The sequence below is a fragment of the Borostomias antarcticus genome (genome assembly GCF_949987555.1).
Source record: "Borostomias antarcticus genome assembly, contig: scaffold_79, whole genome shotgun sequence".
Taxonomy (NCBI): Eukaryota; Metazoa; Chordata; class Actinopteri; order Stomiiformes; family Stomiidae; genus Borostomias; species Borostomias antarcticus.
The window spans coordinates 751,979-770,437 of NW_028175942.1; the positions used below are offsets into that span (position 1 = coordinate 751,979).

At 46.1% G+C, this 18,459-nt stretch overlaps 1 protein-coding gene across 2 annotated transcripts in view; it reads right to left on the minus strand.

Moving 5' to 3' along the window:
- Positions 1 to 2,542, minus strand: part of LOC311328996 (cytosolic endo-beta-N-acetylglucosaminidase-like) — an 18,174-nt gene extending 15,632 nt beyond the window's left edge. Inside the window, exons 1-2 of one of the 2 annotated variants that reach the window (XM_084462880.1) lie at positions 2,377 to 2,542; positions 203 to 282 (exon numbers count right to left, since the gene is read on the minus strand). In XM_084462880.1, coding sequence (XP_084319006.1) covers positions 203 to 282; positions 2,377 to 2,465 — 169 coding nt within the window. In that variant the 5' untranslated portion in view covers positions 2,466 to 2,542. Of the gene's footprint in view, positions 1 to 202; positions 319 to 2,376 lie in introns of both variants that reach the window. The other variant, XM_084462879.1, reaches the window with a different exon arrangement.
- Between the last annotated feature and the right edge of the window lie 15,917 nt (positions 2,543 to 18,459).

Genomic DNA, 18,459 nt, shown 5'->3' on the forward strand with positions numbered 1-18,459 from the left:
GAAGACAAGATGTCAATAACTTTTTGGAGAATACAAAAAAAAAAAAAATGTTTATTTGTATTTATTCTAACATTATAGAGTATTTACAGCAAATAAACACTTACTGCCCAGATAAATAATTTAAACAATTCTTGGGTGGCCTAGGACTTTTGCATAGTACTGCAGTTTATCAGTAATACAATACCCGACTGATACACCATACCTGGCAATGATGAGGCTCCATATTTGATGACTTCATGGACACTTTGCGATTCCATTGGTTGATCCAAACAAGATTCCAAACTGGTAGGAAAAGAAGTCAAAAGGCAGCCGTCAGGTCTATAAAGACAGCTCCGGATCCGAAGAAGAAGAAGAAGAAGAAGAAGAAGAAGAAGAAGAGGAAGAAGAAGAAGAAGAAGAAGAAGAAGAAGAAGAAGAAGAAGAAGAAGGGTCTTCATTCAATTGAGACAGTAGTTACTGTGCCTGTTATCTATGAAGCTATGCCTAATGTCATCTATGAAGTTATACCTGACTAGGGATGGGTATCATTAGGATTTTATTGATACCAGTATCAATTGCTTATTATTAGTATTGCTTATTGATACCGATACTTATCGATACTCTTATCGATACTACTCTACCACTTTGGGACTCTTACACTGCCTGGGTCGATAGGACTTTCTGTCTCAGTTGGCCTTCATTTACATAGTGAACTGTCACTGTGATCAGAGCCTTAACCATCTGGGGTTTCAAGAGCAATTATAAGAAGAACGTTTTTTATAAAATAAAAGACCCATATTCAATGACCTTTGACCCATATTATTGTATAGTATATATATATAGTATTGCACTGTAAAGAGGGGTATTCCCCTTTCTAACACTTGTACTGTACATAAACACATCTAATGTGTTCCCGGTGTCTTCATCAAAAGAGGTTTTTAAGTGAACAGTTTTTCATACTGCAGTCTGCATGCATGCCAGTATTGTTGGAGTGACCAATTGATTGTATGAGTGATTGATTGAGTGATTGAGTTGTCTTACTTGTGATAGATAACATCTGTCACTTATTTCATCTATATTAGGCGGCACCCTACACCCAAAGACATGCTTTGACAAAGGCTTGAAACGTGTCAGCGTAATTTATGTCCAACAATACATCGTGAGACGGAATCACAACTGTGTTTGATCCTCATTGTGCTGCTCGGCATGTTCTTTTCAAGACAGCGACTCTTTGGAAACCTAATGTAAATAAAAAGGAGCGCTTATGTCCCCTGCTTAACATGTTAACACAATGATTTAATATGTCCATTCTAGTCATGTTGTAGTCAAAGAGCTCAGTGTTTTGACAAATTGAGCTCAGTGTTTTGACAATGCAATAACTGAAAACAAGTCATTAATAAAATATTTCAATCACAGATCCGAAGCTTCTCTTTTTCATAATTGTACAGTATTTTCTAAAGTATTACTAGAAATGTGTTCAATGGTCTATCAAGTTATTTGAAAACAATGGAACATGGACTTTATTATAATTATGTAGGGTACTGTATGTACCTTATTATATTAGGTTAAGTGTAATATAATGTTGTTGTCTTACTGTAACACCTCACTTACACTTATTAACACTAACTAGCTGCTGCAGTGCTTATTACATGCATATTAGCACATTAGCTGTTTATTATCCATTATAAAGCACTTATTAATGCCTGATTTATTTCACATATTTCACATATCTACAACTAGTAGGCCATTATGTCAATAACTTCCTAATTGCTTATGACGGTAAATAGGCAAGTTGTTGTGCATGAATTATGATCCCAATAATAGCACATCAGTATAGTAATGTCTAGTTTGTCCAATCACTTGTCAGATTCTAAAAACAGTTGTCTACCATAATGTGTGTGTGTGTGTGTGTGTGTGTGTGTGTGTGTGTGTGAGAGAGAGAGAGAGAGAGAGAGAGAGAGAGAGAGAGAGAGAGAGAGAGAGGCTCGGAGTGGAGACATGGAGTGCGTGACAACTAGCGCTGCGTCTAGGATACTTTCCGAAATAAATAAATGTATTTTGTCTGTATGATAGCTTAATTTATCAGGCCCAATGTTTGGTTAGCAATACCATTGCGAGGGAAAAGTTGTAATGACGTTCAAATTGCATTCCCGAGACGGATTCATCGAGTGCCGTAATACGTGTAATAGGCGCGCACTCGTCTTTTGAATTGAACGTGGAAGAAAAATGTGCGGCTCATTTGACCGTGGAGAAAGAAAGTGCGGCTAGTTCGAGCGCAGTTAATATCAGGTGCAGTTGCAGGCATGTAAAGCGCAGTTAATATCAGGTGCAGTTGCAGGCATGTAAAGGCAAAGGCCGCTAAACAGCTATTAGAAGAAACTCACCCGAGAAACTTACCCGCCAGTGCCGACATCATCTGTCTCTTCTCTCTTTATCTGCAATGAACTACCCTTGTCTTCGTGATCCGTTACCAATGCACGGTCCATTTCGAGAAATTAGGATTTATAATATATGTGGTGTAGAGATAAATCAATAAATAATAACTACTGATAGTGAAATGCTCTTTATCGTGGAAAGGCACTTCCTCGTGTGCTCTGATTGGCTGCAGGAATCAAGACGCTCAAGCGTGCCGACCAATGACGGCCCGGATACAGGGATCACGTGGACTGTGTTTGGACAGGCTACCTTGCCTCGCGTCACCAGACAGTCCAACAAAATACACCCATGGGTCCAACAAAATCTATAGAATAATAATAATATTATAGGAATTATAAGAATAATAGAAGTTCTATTAATACACCCATGGGTCCAACAAAATACAATCAAACACAAAAACAACAACACGTGCCGGTGGAAAATTCTGTCTGTCCACTACTCTCTTTGAAAACACATTCGAGAAAAGACATTTAGATGTCACAACTACCCAGATTTCCTGGCATTATCTGATGTGTACTACAGACAGTGCAACGTAACAAAATATGGCGTATTTTATATAAAGCCATGTAATAGGACGCCACTGGAATCCACCTTGTTTGTTATTTCTCTGTAAGGATGTAAAACCCCTACTACAAGTATGATTATGCCGTAATATGACGAAAAGGTGAGACCAGTCATGAGCAACTCTTGAAATCAGACCACAAATATAAAATAGACGAAAACAACATAGGCCATGTAAAAAATATATGTTTATTTTTTTTAAACTGAACAAATTGGCGTCAAACCTTATGCCAAGCTTTTCAACAGCGCAGAACAACATTTTTGCTGTATCCTTTTATAAATATTTACAAGTTTCATTGTTATAAATGTCGCTTACAGTCCTCCAGGCGTCTCCATCACGCTGCGCGCAGGGGACAGTAGCGACGCGTGTGGGCTTTGTCCCCAGTCACGTCACATATGGGACAGGTGTAGCTCCTCAGGATGGGACAGGTCACCCTCCCGTCCCTCGCCCTCAGCCGGTGGGACCGGTAGATCCCCGCCGCTTCCCCGTTCTGCCTGCAGAAGCCGCACCACTCAGACGAGGCCAGGCTGGCGTGCGTCGGGTCCGAGGTGCTGCTGCCGGGTGTCGGGCTCACAGAGTCTCCCTGGGGTCGCCGGTCCTCCGGTCCGAGCTGGTCTGGCCTCGGGGGTCCCCTCTCCATCTCCACCCCACTCGAGGGTCCCCTCTCCATCTCCACCCCACTCGGGTGTCCCCTCTCCATCTCCACCCCACTCGGGTGTCCCCTCTCCATCTCCACCCCACTCAGGTGTCCCCTCTCCATCTCCACCCCACTCAGGTGTCCCTTCTCCATCTCCACCCCACTCGGGTGTCCCCTCTCCATCTCCACCCCACTCAGGTGTCCCCTCTCCATCTCCACCCCACTCAGGTGTCCCCTCTCCATCTCCACCCCACTCAGCTGCTCCAGCAGCTTCCCTAGATTCATATAGTCGCGCCACATATCGAAGTCATTGCTTGGGACGAGGCTGGTGACTCCTGCAAGGCTAAGTCTCGGCATTGTGCTTTTTCGTGGTTGTCAGTATGGGGGGTTTGAGCCCCAGAGTATTTATAGTGTCTGGGACTGACTCCTGAATTGAAACAGTGTATGAACCTGTCTGGACCACGGGATGGTCGCGTGTCAGTCTGGCGCCACCGAGTGAAAACATTGACACGTGACTTGCTTTGTTTTGACTGTCTCCTTTGGTAGCCCTTTGATCACAACATATTAAGGAAGGTTTAAAATGAAAATATTGGCAGGAAAAAGAACAACACGCATAGTAATTGCACAACAAAAAGCATTGGCCTAAGCATCCACTGTGCTTATAGCTTTAATAGGTTAGCCTATAAAATAACACTTTAATGATTGCAATTTCAGATTTGTAATAAATATAAATCGACATGGATTTATTTGTGCATGCAATCTGATGGCTGGATTTGGATTACATGGAATTATGGAATGTATAAGTGAATGCTGTTGTGGTTTTGGACACCCAGATGTCAGGCAGAGTGCATCAGAAGCGGCAGAACGAGGGAGCGGTTAAAAGGGGCTTTGCTCAAAGTTCATTTGAAGGTAATACAGCGTCAGTTCTCTGGTCTCCTGACCTGCTCACCCCAAAACTGCCTAGCAACGCTCTCCTGACCTGCTCACCCCAAAACTGCCTAGCAACGCTCTCCTGACCTGCTCACCCCAAAACTGCCTAGCAACGCTCTCCTGACCTGCTCACCCCAAAACTGCCTAGCAACGCTCTCCTGACCTGCTCACCCCAAAACTGCCTAGCAACGCTCTCCTGACCTGCTCACCCCAAAACTGCCTAGCAACGCTCTCCTGACCTGCTCACCCCAAAACTGCCTAGCAACGCCACACAATTGCACTGGCACCTTGATGATCAGACCGATTCATTGATTGATTTTGAAATAATGTTAAAATACATATAGTTCGTTCCCAATTGGGCAACGTCATAAGACAAGAACAGTGTTCAAACAATCACTCAATCAATCCCAAGTGCTTTTCAGTGTCACAATACACTTCACATAGGTGAGAACTGTGAAAAGAGCACTTTCTGTCCCAAATACAGTAGAGAAAGGTTCTGTTAGTGAGGCTGGTTAAACTACAGATAATGCCCCCTCAATATGAGGGTGAAGTGGGTTCAGGAGTCCATGGTTTGATTTCATAACTGTACGTTTATCATACATGGTAAGTTTGTACATCGGTGGTACGTTTATCATATGTGTGGGGTGACAGCTGTTCTACTACATCCAAAGCACCCGGACAGTCCATCCAGAACCGGACAGTCCATCCAGAACCGGACAGTCCATCCAGAACACGTAGACCTACAGTACAGGAGACTGTTTCTGGACCTTCAGTTGGTGAGGCTAGCTCAACTACACATTGCGCCCCCTGAAAACTGATTCAGAAGGGTGAGAGGAATCAGAATAGTGGTACTGTTATCGTCTACATAGGTGTGGTAGCCAATATACTAAAACACCATACAAAAGACATCCCTCCCCTCCCCCTCCATCTTAAACTAAAACACCATGCAAAAGACATCCCCCCCCCCCCCATCTTAAATTGGTGAGGCTGACTTAACTAGGCGTGGGAAACCTTAACCTACAGCCTCCATAAAAGGATATGAGCCCAAACGATGCCTTTCCTCAAACTACTGAGGTTGACTAAACTATAAAAAATGTTCCCTAAATGTGGTGGTGAAACTAATTGAGGAGGGCAGGAAGAATAAGAATATTATTGATAAATGTATCATCTGGGTAGGTGTCAAAGGTCACACATTGAATGTCAGAGGCGGGTACACTGGTGCAATACCAGCAAGATACACAGGCAGCAGGGAAATGCAGAAATCTTCATTTGACTTTTTTGAGAGAAAAATGCTGTTACAAAGGTGAGCGAGAGACGACCACTCAATTAAACCTTTAGCACATTTTAATACTAACACACTTTCTCTCCTGGGTGCATTTTCATAGGACAACCAGCGTAGCTGAGCAGTACCTTCACTTAGTAGCAGTGAATTTAGCACACATATACTAATATACCACATGAGGGCGGCATTGAGGCCATACAGTACTTCCTTAGACCTATGGAACAAGCTCCAGTTGACTTCTTGATGACCCTTACGAAATTCATATTGGAATCCAATTATTTTATGTTTGACAAGAAGTTTTATCTACAGATTGAAGGGACCTCCATGGGTTCTCCTTTTGCGCCCAACTATGCCAACCTATTTATGGGGTTATGGGAAGAAAATTTCATTTTCAACCCTAGAAACCCGTTTAAAGACAGTATTCTGTTTTATAAGAGATATATTGATGATATCCTGTTAGTGTTCACTGGTCCGGAAGAAGCACTGTTTGGTTTTAAAGATTTCATTAACAGCTCACATCCCTCTCTAAGATTCACCATGGAATATGACAAAAAGAAAATACATTTTTTAGATTTGCTAATTTCTGTCAATGAGAAGGGGACGTTGGACACTTCCATCTTCCGAAAAGATACTGACAGAAACACCCTTTTACATGCTAATAGTCACCACCCTAAGTCGATGGTAGAGAATATTCCTTATGGACAATTCCTTAGATTAAAGCGCATATGCAATAAGGAATCAGATTTTGAAACTAGTGCCATAGAAATGAAGGACAGATTTGCTAGTAGAGGGTACAGAAAAGAAACCATTGATAAAGCATACGATAGAGCTAAGGAAAAGGATAGACAACTCCTACTGACACCGGGACCCCAGGAACAGAAAGAAAATTCCATGAAACCGATATTTGTTTCTGAATATAGTAATGTCTCCAACGAAGTAAAAACTATTATCAAAAAACACTGGAATATTTTGAATTGTGATCCCAATTTGACAGAAATAGCCAAATCCACCCCTAGTTTCTGTTTCAAGAGAGGTAGAAATATTAAAGACAGTGTTGTTACTTCTATGTACAGGGAGCCCACCCCTCCCACCAATTGGTTGTCCCAGGAAGTATATGGGAACTACAGATGTGGGAGATGTACTCATTGTTCTCACACACACAACACCAAGAGTTTTTTTCACCCACAGACAGGAGAGAAATACAGAATTAAAGAATTCATAAACTGTATGTCGACACATGTGATATACATGTTAAAGTGTCCATGTGGGTTGGTGTATGTAGGACAGACTAAACGGAACTTGAAGCTCAGAATAGCAGAACACAAAGCTGCTATCAGGAATGGGAACATGGATTATGCCATTGCTAGACATTACAGGGACAGAAACCATGGTTCTGCAGCCTCTCTGAAATTCATTGGGTTAGAGAGGATCACTCCTAACCCAAGGGGAGGGAATTTGGTTCAGAAATTATTAAAAAGAGAAGCATTTTGGATCTTTACATTGAATTCTATGGAACCACATGGCCTCAATGAAACATTAGATTTGAGTTCATTTTTGTTATAATGACACTAATGTTTGTTTTTCTTTCTCTGCAGATATCCCTTTGTTAGAAGAGAGACAGGGACACTTCTTCCCTGCTCACCACCCACCCTCCAGACATAGGTTATTGGCAGAGGTTATTGGTATAGACTATGCTGTCACTCCAGTCACTTTTTGGTCCTTATGATGATGATGTCCGGTATAGGAAATCAAGGAAAATTACTGTGATTGTGAATAAGGGTGGCTGTTTCTAGTATACTGTATGAATGTTAATCACTTATGGCCTGATTAACATGGTGATGTATTATGAATATTGTGTGTAGTATTACTTGTTTGTTAATTAATTGGCTGATTGCTGTGGCCATCCAGATGGTGTTCGGCTGATTGGACCGACCACACCCAGATCATCTTTTTTAAAAGCACCTGTGTTCTTCTCTCAGCACGAACCTGATGAAGCCATAGGCGAAACGCGTTGTTCGTTTCTTTTAATTAATAAAAGTACGGAATTACCAGCCTTGTGTCGCGGTGACTCCTTCCTACTTGTATGTATATTCACGTTTATTTACAGAATGTAGATTTTTATAATCTAGCAGGTATAAATATACAGTGCTGTTGTGCAGAGTATAGTACTGAGTTAAGGACAGAGATGAGCAGAGTGAACTCATTCCGGATGTGGATGGTCTGAAGGTAGAAGCTTCTTCTGAGCCTCTGTGAGTTGATCTTCTTCAGTAGGCAGTACCTGAGCAGAGAGAAGAGGCTGTTGTCCGGGTGGCTGGGATGTTTCAACATTCTCCTGACCTTGGTCCTGCAGCCCCGTGTGTCGATGTCCTGGAGGTGTGGGAGATATGTTCTGCTGACCAAACACTCTCTACAGTGACTTGTCCTGCATGGTGTTGCTTCCATAGCATGTTGGTAGTGTTGATGTTCTCAGTCAGACACCCTCTCAATCATGCATATACAGGAATGTTTGTTGTCCATGTCTGGTGATCTGTACATCAATATACTGTACTTGTAAATACACTGTCTCCACAGGGGTCCTACTGTTGTTCAGGCAATTGGCCACTCCTGCTTCCTGCTAGTCCACTAGAATCACTTTCATCTTCCTGCTTCCTGCTGTAGTCCACTAGCATCTCCATTATCTTACTGACATTCAGGTGGAGGTTGTTGTCCTGACAACATTTAGTTTGGCATGCCACCTCCTCCAAGTAGGCCTTCTCATTATTGTTGGAGATCAGGCCTACCGCAGCTGTGTCATCAGTGAATTGATAATTGAGCTGGAATTGTAGGTAACTATGCAGTCGTGTTTGTACAGAGGATATGAAACAGCCCAGTGTTGAAGGTGAGAGGGTGACTTTCTCCAGTGTTTAGGGTGAGAGAAGATGATGCCCACTCTCGCCCCCTGAGGTCTGCCCGTCAGGAAGTTGAGGATCCACCTGTGCAGGAAGGGTTTAATCTCCAATCTCCATCCTGCGTTTGGAGATGAGTATGGGGAGTTATGGTATTGCAATCTGAAATATAGTCGATGGACAGCAGCCTCACATAATTTGCCTCATACACTTTGCTTTCAATTCATAGAATTAAATCAGTTCCTGTCTCCTACTATATAGGCTAAGATAAAATACTGAACCCCTTTTTGAAGGGCCCTACTAATCACTAAGTATCTCAAAGTACTCCAAAGTATACCACAAAGTACTCCAAAGTATAGCGCAAAGTACTCCAAAGTATACAGCAAAGTACCCCAAAGTATACAGCAAAGTACCACAAAGTACCCCAAAGCATACTGAAAAGTACCTCTGTATACCACAAATTACCACACATTACTGCAAAGTATAGGTAAGTACCTCAATGTATACCACAAAGTACTTCAAAGTACTCCAAAGTATAACGCAAAGTACCCAAAGCTTACTGCAAAGTACTGCAGAGTACCGCAAAGTACTCCAAAGCAGACCACAAAGTACCTCAAAGTATTCCGCAAAGTACCGCAAAGTACTGCAAAGTACCCCAACGTTTACTGCAAACTACTGCAAAATATCAAAGTACCTCAAAGTACCCCAAAGTATACTGCAAAGTACTGCAAAGTATACCACAGAGTACCCCAACGTATACCACAAGTACCACAAAGTACTCCAAAGCACACCACAAAGTACCTCAAAGTATTCTGCAGAGTACCACAAAGTACCTCAAAGTACCCCGAAGTATACTGCAGAGTACTGAAAAGTATTGCTGTGTACCCCAAAGTATACCACAAAGTACTGCAAAGTACTACAAAGTACCCCAAAGTATACCACTTAGTACCGCAAAGTAATCCAAAGCACACCACAAAGTACCTCAAAGTATTCCGCAGAGTACCGCAAAGTACCTCAAAGTACCCCAAAGTATACTGCAGAGTACTGCAAAGTATTGCTGTGTACCCCAAAGTATACCACAAAGTACTGCAAAGTACTGCAAAGTACTACAAAGTACCCCAAAGTATACCACTAAGTACCGCAAAGTACTCCAAAGCACACCACAAAGTACCTCAAAGTATTCCCGCAGAGTACCTCAAAGTACCCCAAAGTATACTGCAGAGTACTGCAAAGTATTGCTGTGTACCCCAAAGTATACCACAAAGTACTGCAAAGTACTGAAATGTATACCACAGAGTACCCCAAAGTATACCACAAAGTACCTCAAAGCACCCCAAAGTATACTGCAAAGTATCATGAGACACACCAAAGTATACCACAAGTACCACAGCGTACGCCAAAGTATACCACAAAGTACCCTAACAGTATTATTCATTCACTTTTTAAATTATTACATTATCAGTAAAGTATTACATTACCAGTTTTGAAAAAAAAGACCCACCTGATAATGTAATAACTTGACCGATAATGTAATAAGGTATTACATTATCAGAAAAATGGTATTACATTATCAGTCAGGACATTTTATTACATTATTGGTTAAGTTATTACATTATCAGGTTTTATTACATTTTCGATTGACTTAAGTCAAACTTTTATTACATTATCAGGCGTTATTACATTATCGGTTGATTATAACATTATCGGGTGCTACAAGCCTCATTCATAATACTTGAAGCCTATGAAGATTGAGGGAGGGAGGGAGCCGGGATTAGCATTGCGGCTAAACCAGGTTTCGCTAGCTGCGCGCGGGCTAGCTCACGGTGGTTAGAGCGTGCGGCGCGGCCCAAGAAACGTCACGTCTCAGTGAGCGGAGCCTGGTGAGTCAGCCAGGCCTGTGTGTGTAGTCTGCTCTCTTGCTTTGTTGTGGGGTTTCTCACAGAGCGCGCCAGGGGCCTTTTTAGGGTCCCCGGGGCCCACATCATACGGTGCGAGAGAGGATGTGGCGGCGCTAACGGCGGCCTCACCCACAAAGCCGCTCTGACCCTGGGGCTGTGTTGTGGGGGGCCCCCCAGGGCGGGCTGGGGGGGGCCGTGAACCCACGCTCGCTACTCCGGGGCCTCTTCGCCGGATCGCTGTCCTGGGTCGGCACGCACGTTTTAAGCACACAGGCTGGAAGGTTGATTTTGTGTTTCTAAACGGACGTTTTCTTAACATGCAGAGTTTGTAGAGGACTACGGCAACCCGGCGGGGTCAAACCTCAGAAACACAGTCCTGATTCAGTTACATCTCTCGACGGAACTGGAGTTCCGTGACACAAGATGGAGGGCCCCGGGCTCCGCCCCCCCTGACCTTCTCTCCTCTAACTGGTTCTTTGTCTTAGTTTGTCCTCGCCAACAATCCAATAGCTTGGGGGGGGGGGGGGCCGTTCCGAAGTGTCGGTATCTGTCATGGCCATCCTTCCCTTCTTGCCCCCGTCTTCCTGTGTGTGATAAGAGAGACCCGGAACATCCTGAGATCTAGAGACGGTTGGTCAGAGGCGGTATCTAAATTCGGCGTCTTTGGTGGGGGGGGGTACAGCCAGAGACCGACTGAGACTCGCTGATGGGGCGTCTAATTACAGCGTTGGAACTAACTAATCCGTAGGGGAAGGGGAGGGGTCGTTAGAGGGGTCAGACCTGCTGGACTGACGTGGGCTAGTGAGTGGAAAAGACATAACCACAAAAAAAAAACTCTTTAATAATAATAATTTTTGAAAATATCTCTGAATTGTTTTAATGAAACAGTAGTCAATAGCCTTAGCCTAGTTAATGCAGGTATTAAGGCTAAGATTGGTTATGGACTTGGAACCGTCTAAAATGTTGTGTCACTGCTGTCGGGTGTAAACCTTGTTCTACATTTTGGTGATTTTTATTTCGTTATTTTTTACATCAATTAAAAGCTGGTTGGACGACCCTACGAGCTCCGAGTGGCCCCCCGGCCCTGGGGCCACATTCCAAACAGCTCACCATATGATTACGTTCAAAAACAGAGAAATTGTCATATTTAATTAATAATTTCAAAAGCGCCCGCCTTATTTACCGAGCTGCTACTGTAACTGTGAGCTTGTGGACAGGTTCCAGCAAGTATCCAGCACCCCACGAACTGTCCAGCTGCTAGACCAAGACGAGAGATACTGTAAATGCTGTGTAGCAGCTGTAACTTACTCTACGTGTACTGGGAAGGTCAAAGGAAACATGGAGATTCGATCAAGGCTTATTAGATCAAGTTTCTTGATCAGTTCAAAATATGGAGTCGTCTCAATTAATCGCCCATTCGTCACGCGTGAGGGGAAAAATAAAGAAACCTCACAATACATCACTCGTCTAGAAAACAGAAGAATCCCTGAATGTTACTGCTCTCTCGATATCGCTCAGGCGAATCACGCGTCACTAGACATGCAAAGTACATCGCAAACGCAGCAATTTTCTTCTGCTACTTCATGTAGGCCTACGTGGTGGAAACTCGCTGCCCGCAACGCCCAATCCACACACCCCCACCCCGGAACCCGCAACGCCTGTATTGCATAAGCAGTGCGACATTGAGAAATTTAAAGCACACACCCAACCAAAAATAATACGGCCCATCTTAGAAACTAGGCCAATACGGCTTAGAAACTAGGCCAATACCAAAGGGTGATATAGCCGGTGAAGTGATATAAACAAACAAATCTCCCTCCCTCCATCTCATCACGTGTCCCAATCCAGAAACCCCAGCAATGTATACAACCTGTCACTAATGATGTGAAAAGATTCAACTGAAATATAAAGGTAGCAGACCTAGACCCATGTCTATCTTTAACTCTCTACACTCTACATCTACCTTGCTCTCTGATAGGCTAGGCTACCTCTACCTTGCTCTCTGATAGGCTAGGCTACCTCTACCTTGCTCTCCGATAGGCTAGGCTACCTCTACCTTGCTCTCTGATAGGCTACCTCTACCTTGCTCTCCGATAGGCTAGGCTACCTCTACCTTGCTCTCTGATAGGCTACCTCTACCTTGCTCTCCGATAGGCTAGGCTACCTCTACCTTGCTCTCTGATAGGCTAGGCTACCTCTACCTTGCTCTCTGATAGGCTATGTGGACTGCAAGCCATTTGACCGTTACTGTGCACTCACACAGCGAGCGACTTGGGCGCCGAGAGCGGTCGGCTGCCATTCATTCTCCACGGAAGCTGGCGACAGGGCGACGGACGCCTCGGCGGCAGCGAGCGACGCGTTGCCAGCGATCTGAGCGTAGATTCGAAGTTGGGCAGAGTTCGACTTTATGCAAATTAGCAGCGACATCGCCGAAGCGGCAACCAATAGCAGATCAGGTTACCTCAGAATGGCAGTGGAATACATCTTCAATAATGTGAGTGACACATGAATGACCCGCCCCCCCCGGCGTCTGCAGCTCTCGGCTGCCAGGGAGCTGGCGACGCCACGCCACGCACGCAACCATAGCGACCACTGTCGCCCTCGTCGCTCGCTGTCTGAGTCTAGAGTTAGGCCTGGTCATTGAAGCCAATAGCCTCTCCACCACTCAGAGTAACACACTGTTCTCCTTCCCAAACCTACATCCACCCCTTCCGAATGTATGAGTGAGTCCACGGGCCCAACGAGCCGAGGGGTTTTGTTCTGGACGGGGTTGTTCCCCAGCTGTGTCAGCGGTGGCTGGAGGTGTCTCCACTGTGTTTTTTTGGGAGGAACGCCGGGAGCGTGACAAGTCCAGACACGACCTGTCCAGGCCGTCCGCCCGCCCCCGCGCTACGCTGGTCCAGCTCTGACGAGCCCGACGTCAGATAAGAAGCAGCCACGGCTTCGCACGCGGGAGGGTGGTTCAGACGCGACTGGCCGAGTTCTCGAGAGGGGAAACGGCTGAAGGCAGCTCGCCGAGGCGCTCCAGACACGACGAGTCGAGCTCCGGCCAGGGACGAACGCAACGCGGCCCTGCTTCAGATATGACACTACTCTCTCCCATACTTCCTCTCGGATCAGTGCTAGCTCCCCTCCAGGAAGGCATCTTAATCCATCCCTTTCGCAGCAGATTGCGGAATTGTATCTTATCAATCTCAGTGATAGCGTTTCCATTGACTTAACTGGGAAATCATCATGTTAGCTTGATTTAGGCAAGAGACTGTCATCCATCTTCTGGGCAGTGTGCACACTCCTGGGCTAAGTCCTACTGATGGATTCTACGCAGGCCTTGGTCCAGATATTTCGTTGAGATCTGGGTGTCCCAAGGGGGTTAGAGAGAGAGCTTTTTCCAAACCATAATTTACTCAAAAGCTTTAAAGCAGAAACTATGAAGCTCTGACCAACAAGCCTAGCCTACTATAAAAAGCTTTTCCCCTCCACCAGCTCCTCTGAAAACTTGTGCCAGCTCCATGTAGTTCATTCCCTTGTATTGATTGGATAATCGATGTACTGCTACGCCATGTTCTTCCGTCCGGAGCATAGCAATCATTTAGCATTGTATTTATATAGTATTTAAAGTACATTTCTAGACCACAGACGCTTTCGAGTGAGTAGTGTGCACCTAAATATCAAACCACACTGACAAGAGAGTACAGAGCTATCAAGATAGCACGGCTGTCAAGTAGAGACCTGCATCAGTGAGATGTTTCGAGCAAACCTGGCAACCGCAACAACCTGGGAGCATGATGGTTAAAGGTGTTCCTTTAAAACTACAAGTCAATCCAGAATAAAGTGAACCTAACCTAGTAGCCTGGAGCACCAGTGGCCTACGGTGGCTCATATGCATCTCCAAAGTGCTTTTACTGTCCGGGTCGTATAGTGAATAACGGGAACGCGACTAAAGCGATAAGGAACCGGGGAAGGGTGATCGAGATGCACACGTATGCTTGAAGGGGGGGGGGGACGCATCTGTTGTGATTTGAGAGGGTATGGGTCCGTTTCAAATGACCTAATTCATGGGCTGTGGTCCCACGCAGCCCCCCACCACCCCACCCCACCACCCCCCCTAACCCACCCCACACACCATCCTCTCGAAACATGGCAACAAAAGCGACGCGAATCATCTCGGTGTACTTCCCAGCGGGGCGGAACGCACTGGATCACCTTTTGTTATCACTTGGCTTTGTTACAGAAACACGCTCTCTCTCTGGGTATCTCTTGGGCTGACTTCTGATGGAGGTATGGAGGAGCCCTCTTTCCTTCCTCGCCCACCTCCCCCCCCCCTCCACCAGCAAAATTTCCCTCCCTGCCTGCCTAGTTCGGTTCGAGTCGCTCCGAACGCACCGGGGGAGCTCACCGTGATAGAAACCAGACACACTTCTTCTCTCATCTCATATCTCCCCCAGATCCTCGCCACGGTGAGAAACGCGTTGTAAAAAGTGCTTGTTTTGGGTGACAAACACACCGAAACATGCAAACAACTCCCAACTAATCACAGAACAAAGATAAACTCACCGCGAGTCCTGTTTCGCCCGGTGTGAAAGTGAAAAGGGGCAGTAGTTGGGATTATTTGCCCCCTTTTCCACGTTTCCACCCCGGCCCCGGTCTCCACACCCCAGGCAGCAGGAGTGTGTTCGGGGTAAAGCAGGAGTGTGTTCGGGGTAAGCAGGAGTGTGTTCGGGGTAAAGCAGGAGTGTGTTCGGGGGAAGCAGGAGTGTGTTCGGGGTAAAGCAGGAGTGTGTTCGGGGGAAGCAGGAGTGTGTTCGGGGTGAGCAGGAGTGTGTTCGGGGGAAGCAGGAGTGTGTTCGGGGGAAGCAGGAGTGTGTTCGGGGGAAGCAGGAGTGTGTTCGGGGTAAGCAGGAGTGTGTTCGGGGGAAGCAGGAGTGTGTTCGGGGTAAAGCAGGAGTGTGTTCGGGGGAAGCAGGAGTGTGTTCGGGGTAAAGCAGGAGTGTGTTCGGGGTGAGCAGGAGTGTGTTCGGGGTAAAGCAGGAGTGTGTTCGGGGTAAAGCAGGAGTGTGTTCGGGGTAAAGCAGGAGTGTGTTCGGGGTAAAGCAGGAGTGTGTTCGGGGTAAAGCAGGAGTGTGTTCGGGGTGAGCAGGAGTGTGTTCGGGGTAAGCAGGAGTGTGTTCGGGGTAAAGCAGGAGTGTGTTCGGGGTGAGCAGGAGTGTGTTCGGGGTAAGCAGGAGTGTGTTCGGGGTAAAGCAGGAGTGTGTTCGGGGTGAGCAGGAGTGTGTTCGGGGTAAGCAGGAGTGTGTTCGGGGTAAAGCAGGAGTGTGTTCGGGGTGAGCAGGAGTGTGTTCGGGGTAAGCAGGAGTGTGTTCGGGGTAAGCAGGAGTGTGTTCGGGGGAAGCAGGAGTGTGTTCGGGGTAAAGCAGGAGTGTGTTCGGGGTGAGCAGGAGTGTGTTCGGGGTAAGCAGGAGTGTGTTCGGGGGAAGCAGGAGTGTGTTCGGGGTAAAGCAGGAGTGTGTTCGGGGTAAGCAGGAGTGTGTTCGGGGGAAGCAGGAGTGTGTTCGGGGTAAGCAGGAGTGTGTTCGGGGGAAGCAGGAGTGTGTTCGGGGTAAGCAGGAGTGTGTTCGGGGTGAGCAGGAGTGTGTTCGGGGGAAGCAGGAGTGTGTTCGGGGGAAGCAGGAGTGTGTTCGGGGTAAAGCAGGAGTGTGTTCGGGGTAAAGCAGGAGTGTGTTCGGGGTAAAGCAGGAGTGTGTTCGGGGTAAGCAGGAGTGTGTTCGGGGTAAAGCAGGAGTGTGTTCGGGGGAAGCAGGAGTGTGTTCGGGGTAAAGCAGGAGTGTGTTCGGGGGAAGCAGGAGTGTGTTCGGGGTAAAGCAGGAGTGTGTTCGGGGTGAGCAGGAGTGTGTTCGGGGTAAGCAGGAGTGTGTTCGGGGTAAAGCAGGAGTGTGTTCGGGGTGGGGGGCCCGGGAGAGAGAGAGAGAGAGAGAGAGAGGAAGGATCTGGGACTCACAGACAAACTGGGAAGGCAACAACTCGGTGAGGTTGTTGATGGAAACGCGTCCCTAGATTGGCCACAAAATTCCTGGAAATTCCCAAAGAGTCTTCTCTCGAAACGTGCGTCTCGACGTCCTCCTTGAAGCAGAAGCAGGACGCAAATCCCACCGTTTATTCACTGTATCCGGGCGCGTCGTCTGCCTCTCCTAGTCCGCCATGTTGTGTGTCTGCGGCAGGAGGAATGGGAAGCTGAATTCTCAGGCCTGGGGCCTCATTTATCAAAGAGCGTGTAAATTCCGGTGTAAAAGAGGGCGTACGACGAAAACGCGGAAAATGCGAAATGTAGCGTACGACGAGAATATATACACGCTTTTCGGATCTATCAAAAAGGTCGTACGCCCTTTTCTGCACGAGAAATCCGAGACTGGCGGAGAATAGAGCGTACGCGCACGCGCCCCGTGTTCCGCCCTCGCCACGCCCTAATCCAACCATATATGGTCAAAACCATGAGTGGCCAAACGTGGTTTCCCGGAAGGAACCGGCTTAAAAAGGTAGCGTGGAGCACCCAGGCGGGACAATGAAACATGGAACGAAGAGCTAAGAAGAGGAACTTCTCGGAGACGGAGGTGCATGTGCTTGTTGGTGAGGTCCACGCGAGGAAGACAATCCTCTTCGGAAGGTATTAATAGCCTACCTTTGTCTGTTTGCTCCTACAGCTTAGTAGCCTACTTTAGCTACGTTTTGTGCATCTAGGATTTGGCATACACGGACATACTGTAACATGTGGCTGTGAGGAAAGCAAACATTCTGTGGTAGGCTATGATTAAATTAGGACCAAAAACAGGGAACAATAACGCAGATGACCACTTCATAATGTTAGAACACATTAAACATTTTCCCCTCTGGGAAATTAAGACTCATCTAAATCACCCGGTAAATCACAGCATTTATTTGACTGCCAACAGAAAAACATATCAAATGAATATGGCTGCACAATGAAATGTTTAATGCATAATCAAGTTCACAGACAAACTCAAAGAAAATGATTGAAATTGTTTCTCCAGACTCTGACGTGGGGTCGGACTCAGAGGAGGGGGAGTCTGCAGTGGTCCTTGACCTGACGGTCGTGCCCCCGCGAGTTGTAGCCTCTACATCCAGCGCCACGACCTCCACCTTCTTATCAGCTTTGAATATATATCTTGGCAAACATAACACGGGATGATGTACAAGGAGGGGAAAGATACCTAGTGAAAGTACTATTGGTTGCTAGTAAAAAGACAATAACGAGGGCTTGGTATAAGGTGGAACGCCCAACCAAGGAGCAGTGGCTGGGTGTTGTGGAGGAGATGTATGTTAGGGAGAGGTTCACGCATGCATTGAGGATGCATGAAGGAAAGTTTGAAGGGAGATGGGAAAAATGGATGGATTATAGAAGGAAGTGTGATGATACCACTAATATTAAAATTGTCATATTTGAGTAAGAAAAAAAAGCTGCATGGATGGAAGTACCCATAAGCTGTTATTGTAAGTTTTTATGTTTTATTGTATTGTCGTTGTATGGATGGAAAATGCTAATAAAGATTAAAGTAAATAAGACAAAGAATATGTATCTTGGCTATGCACACACCAACAGGCCAGCCGTCACGCGCAGCGCCTGCCTCCAGTCTAGCCCCTACCCTGCTGTGCGCCAGGATGAATGAGTCATGCGTGGAGCCAGGCCACCGTGCCACTACACTTGTGATGAGCATGTCACATATGATTTGGGTATTTATAGTGTGCACATTTTAGCGATTCACATAGACGTATTCATTCACTGATGGTGCCCTTATGTGGGTGCAGTCGCCATCGCCGTCACCTCTTTGGAGTTCTAT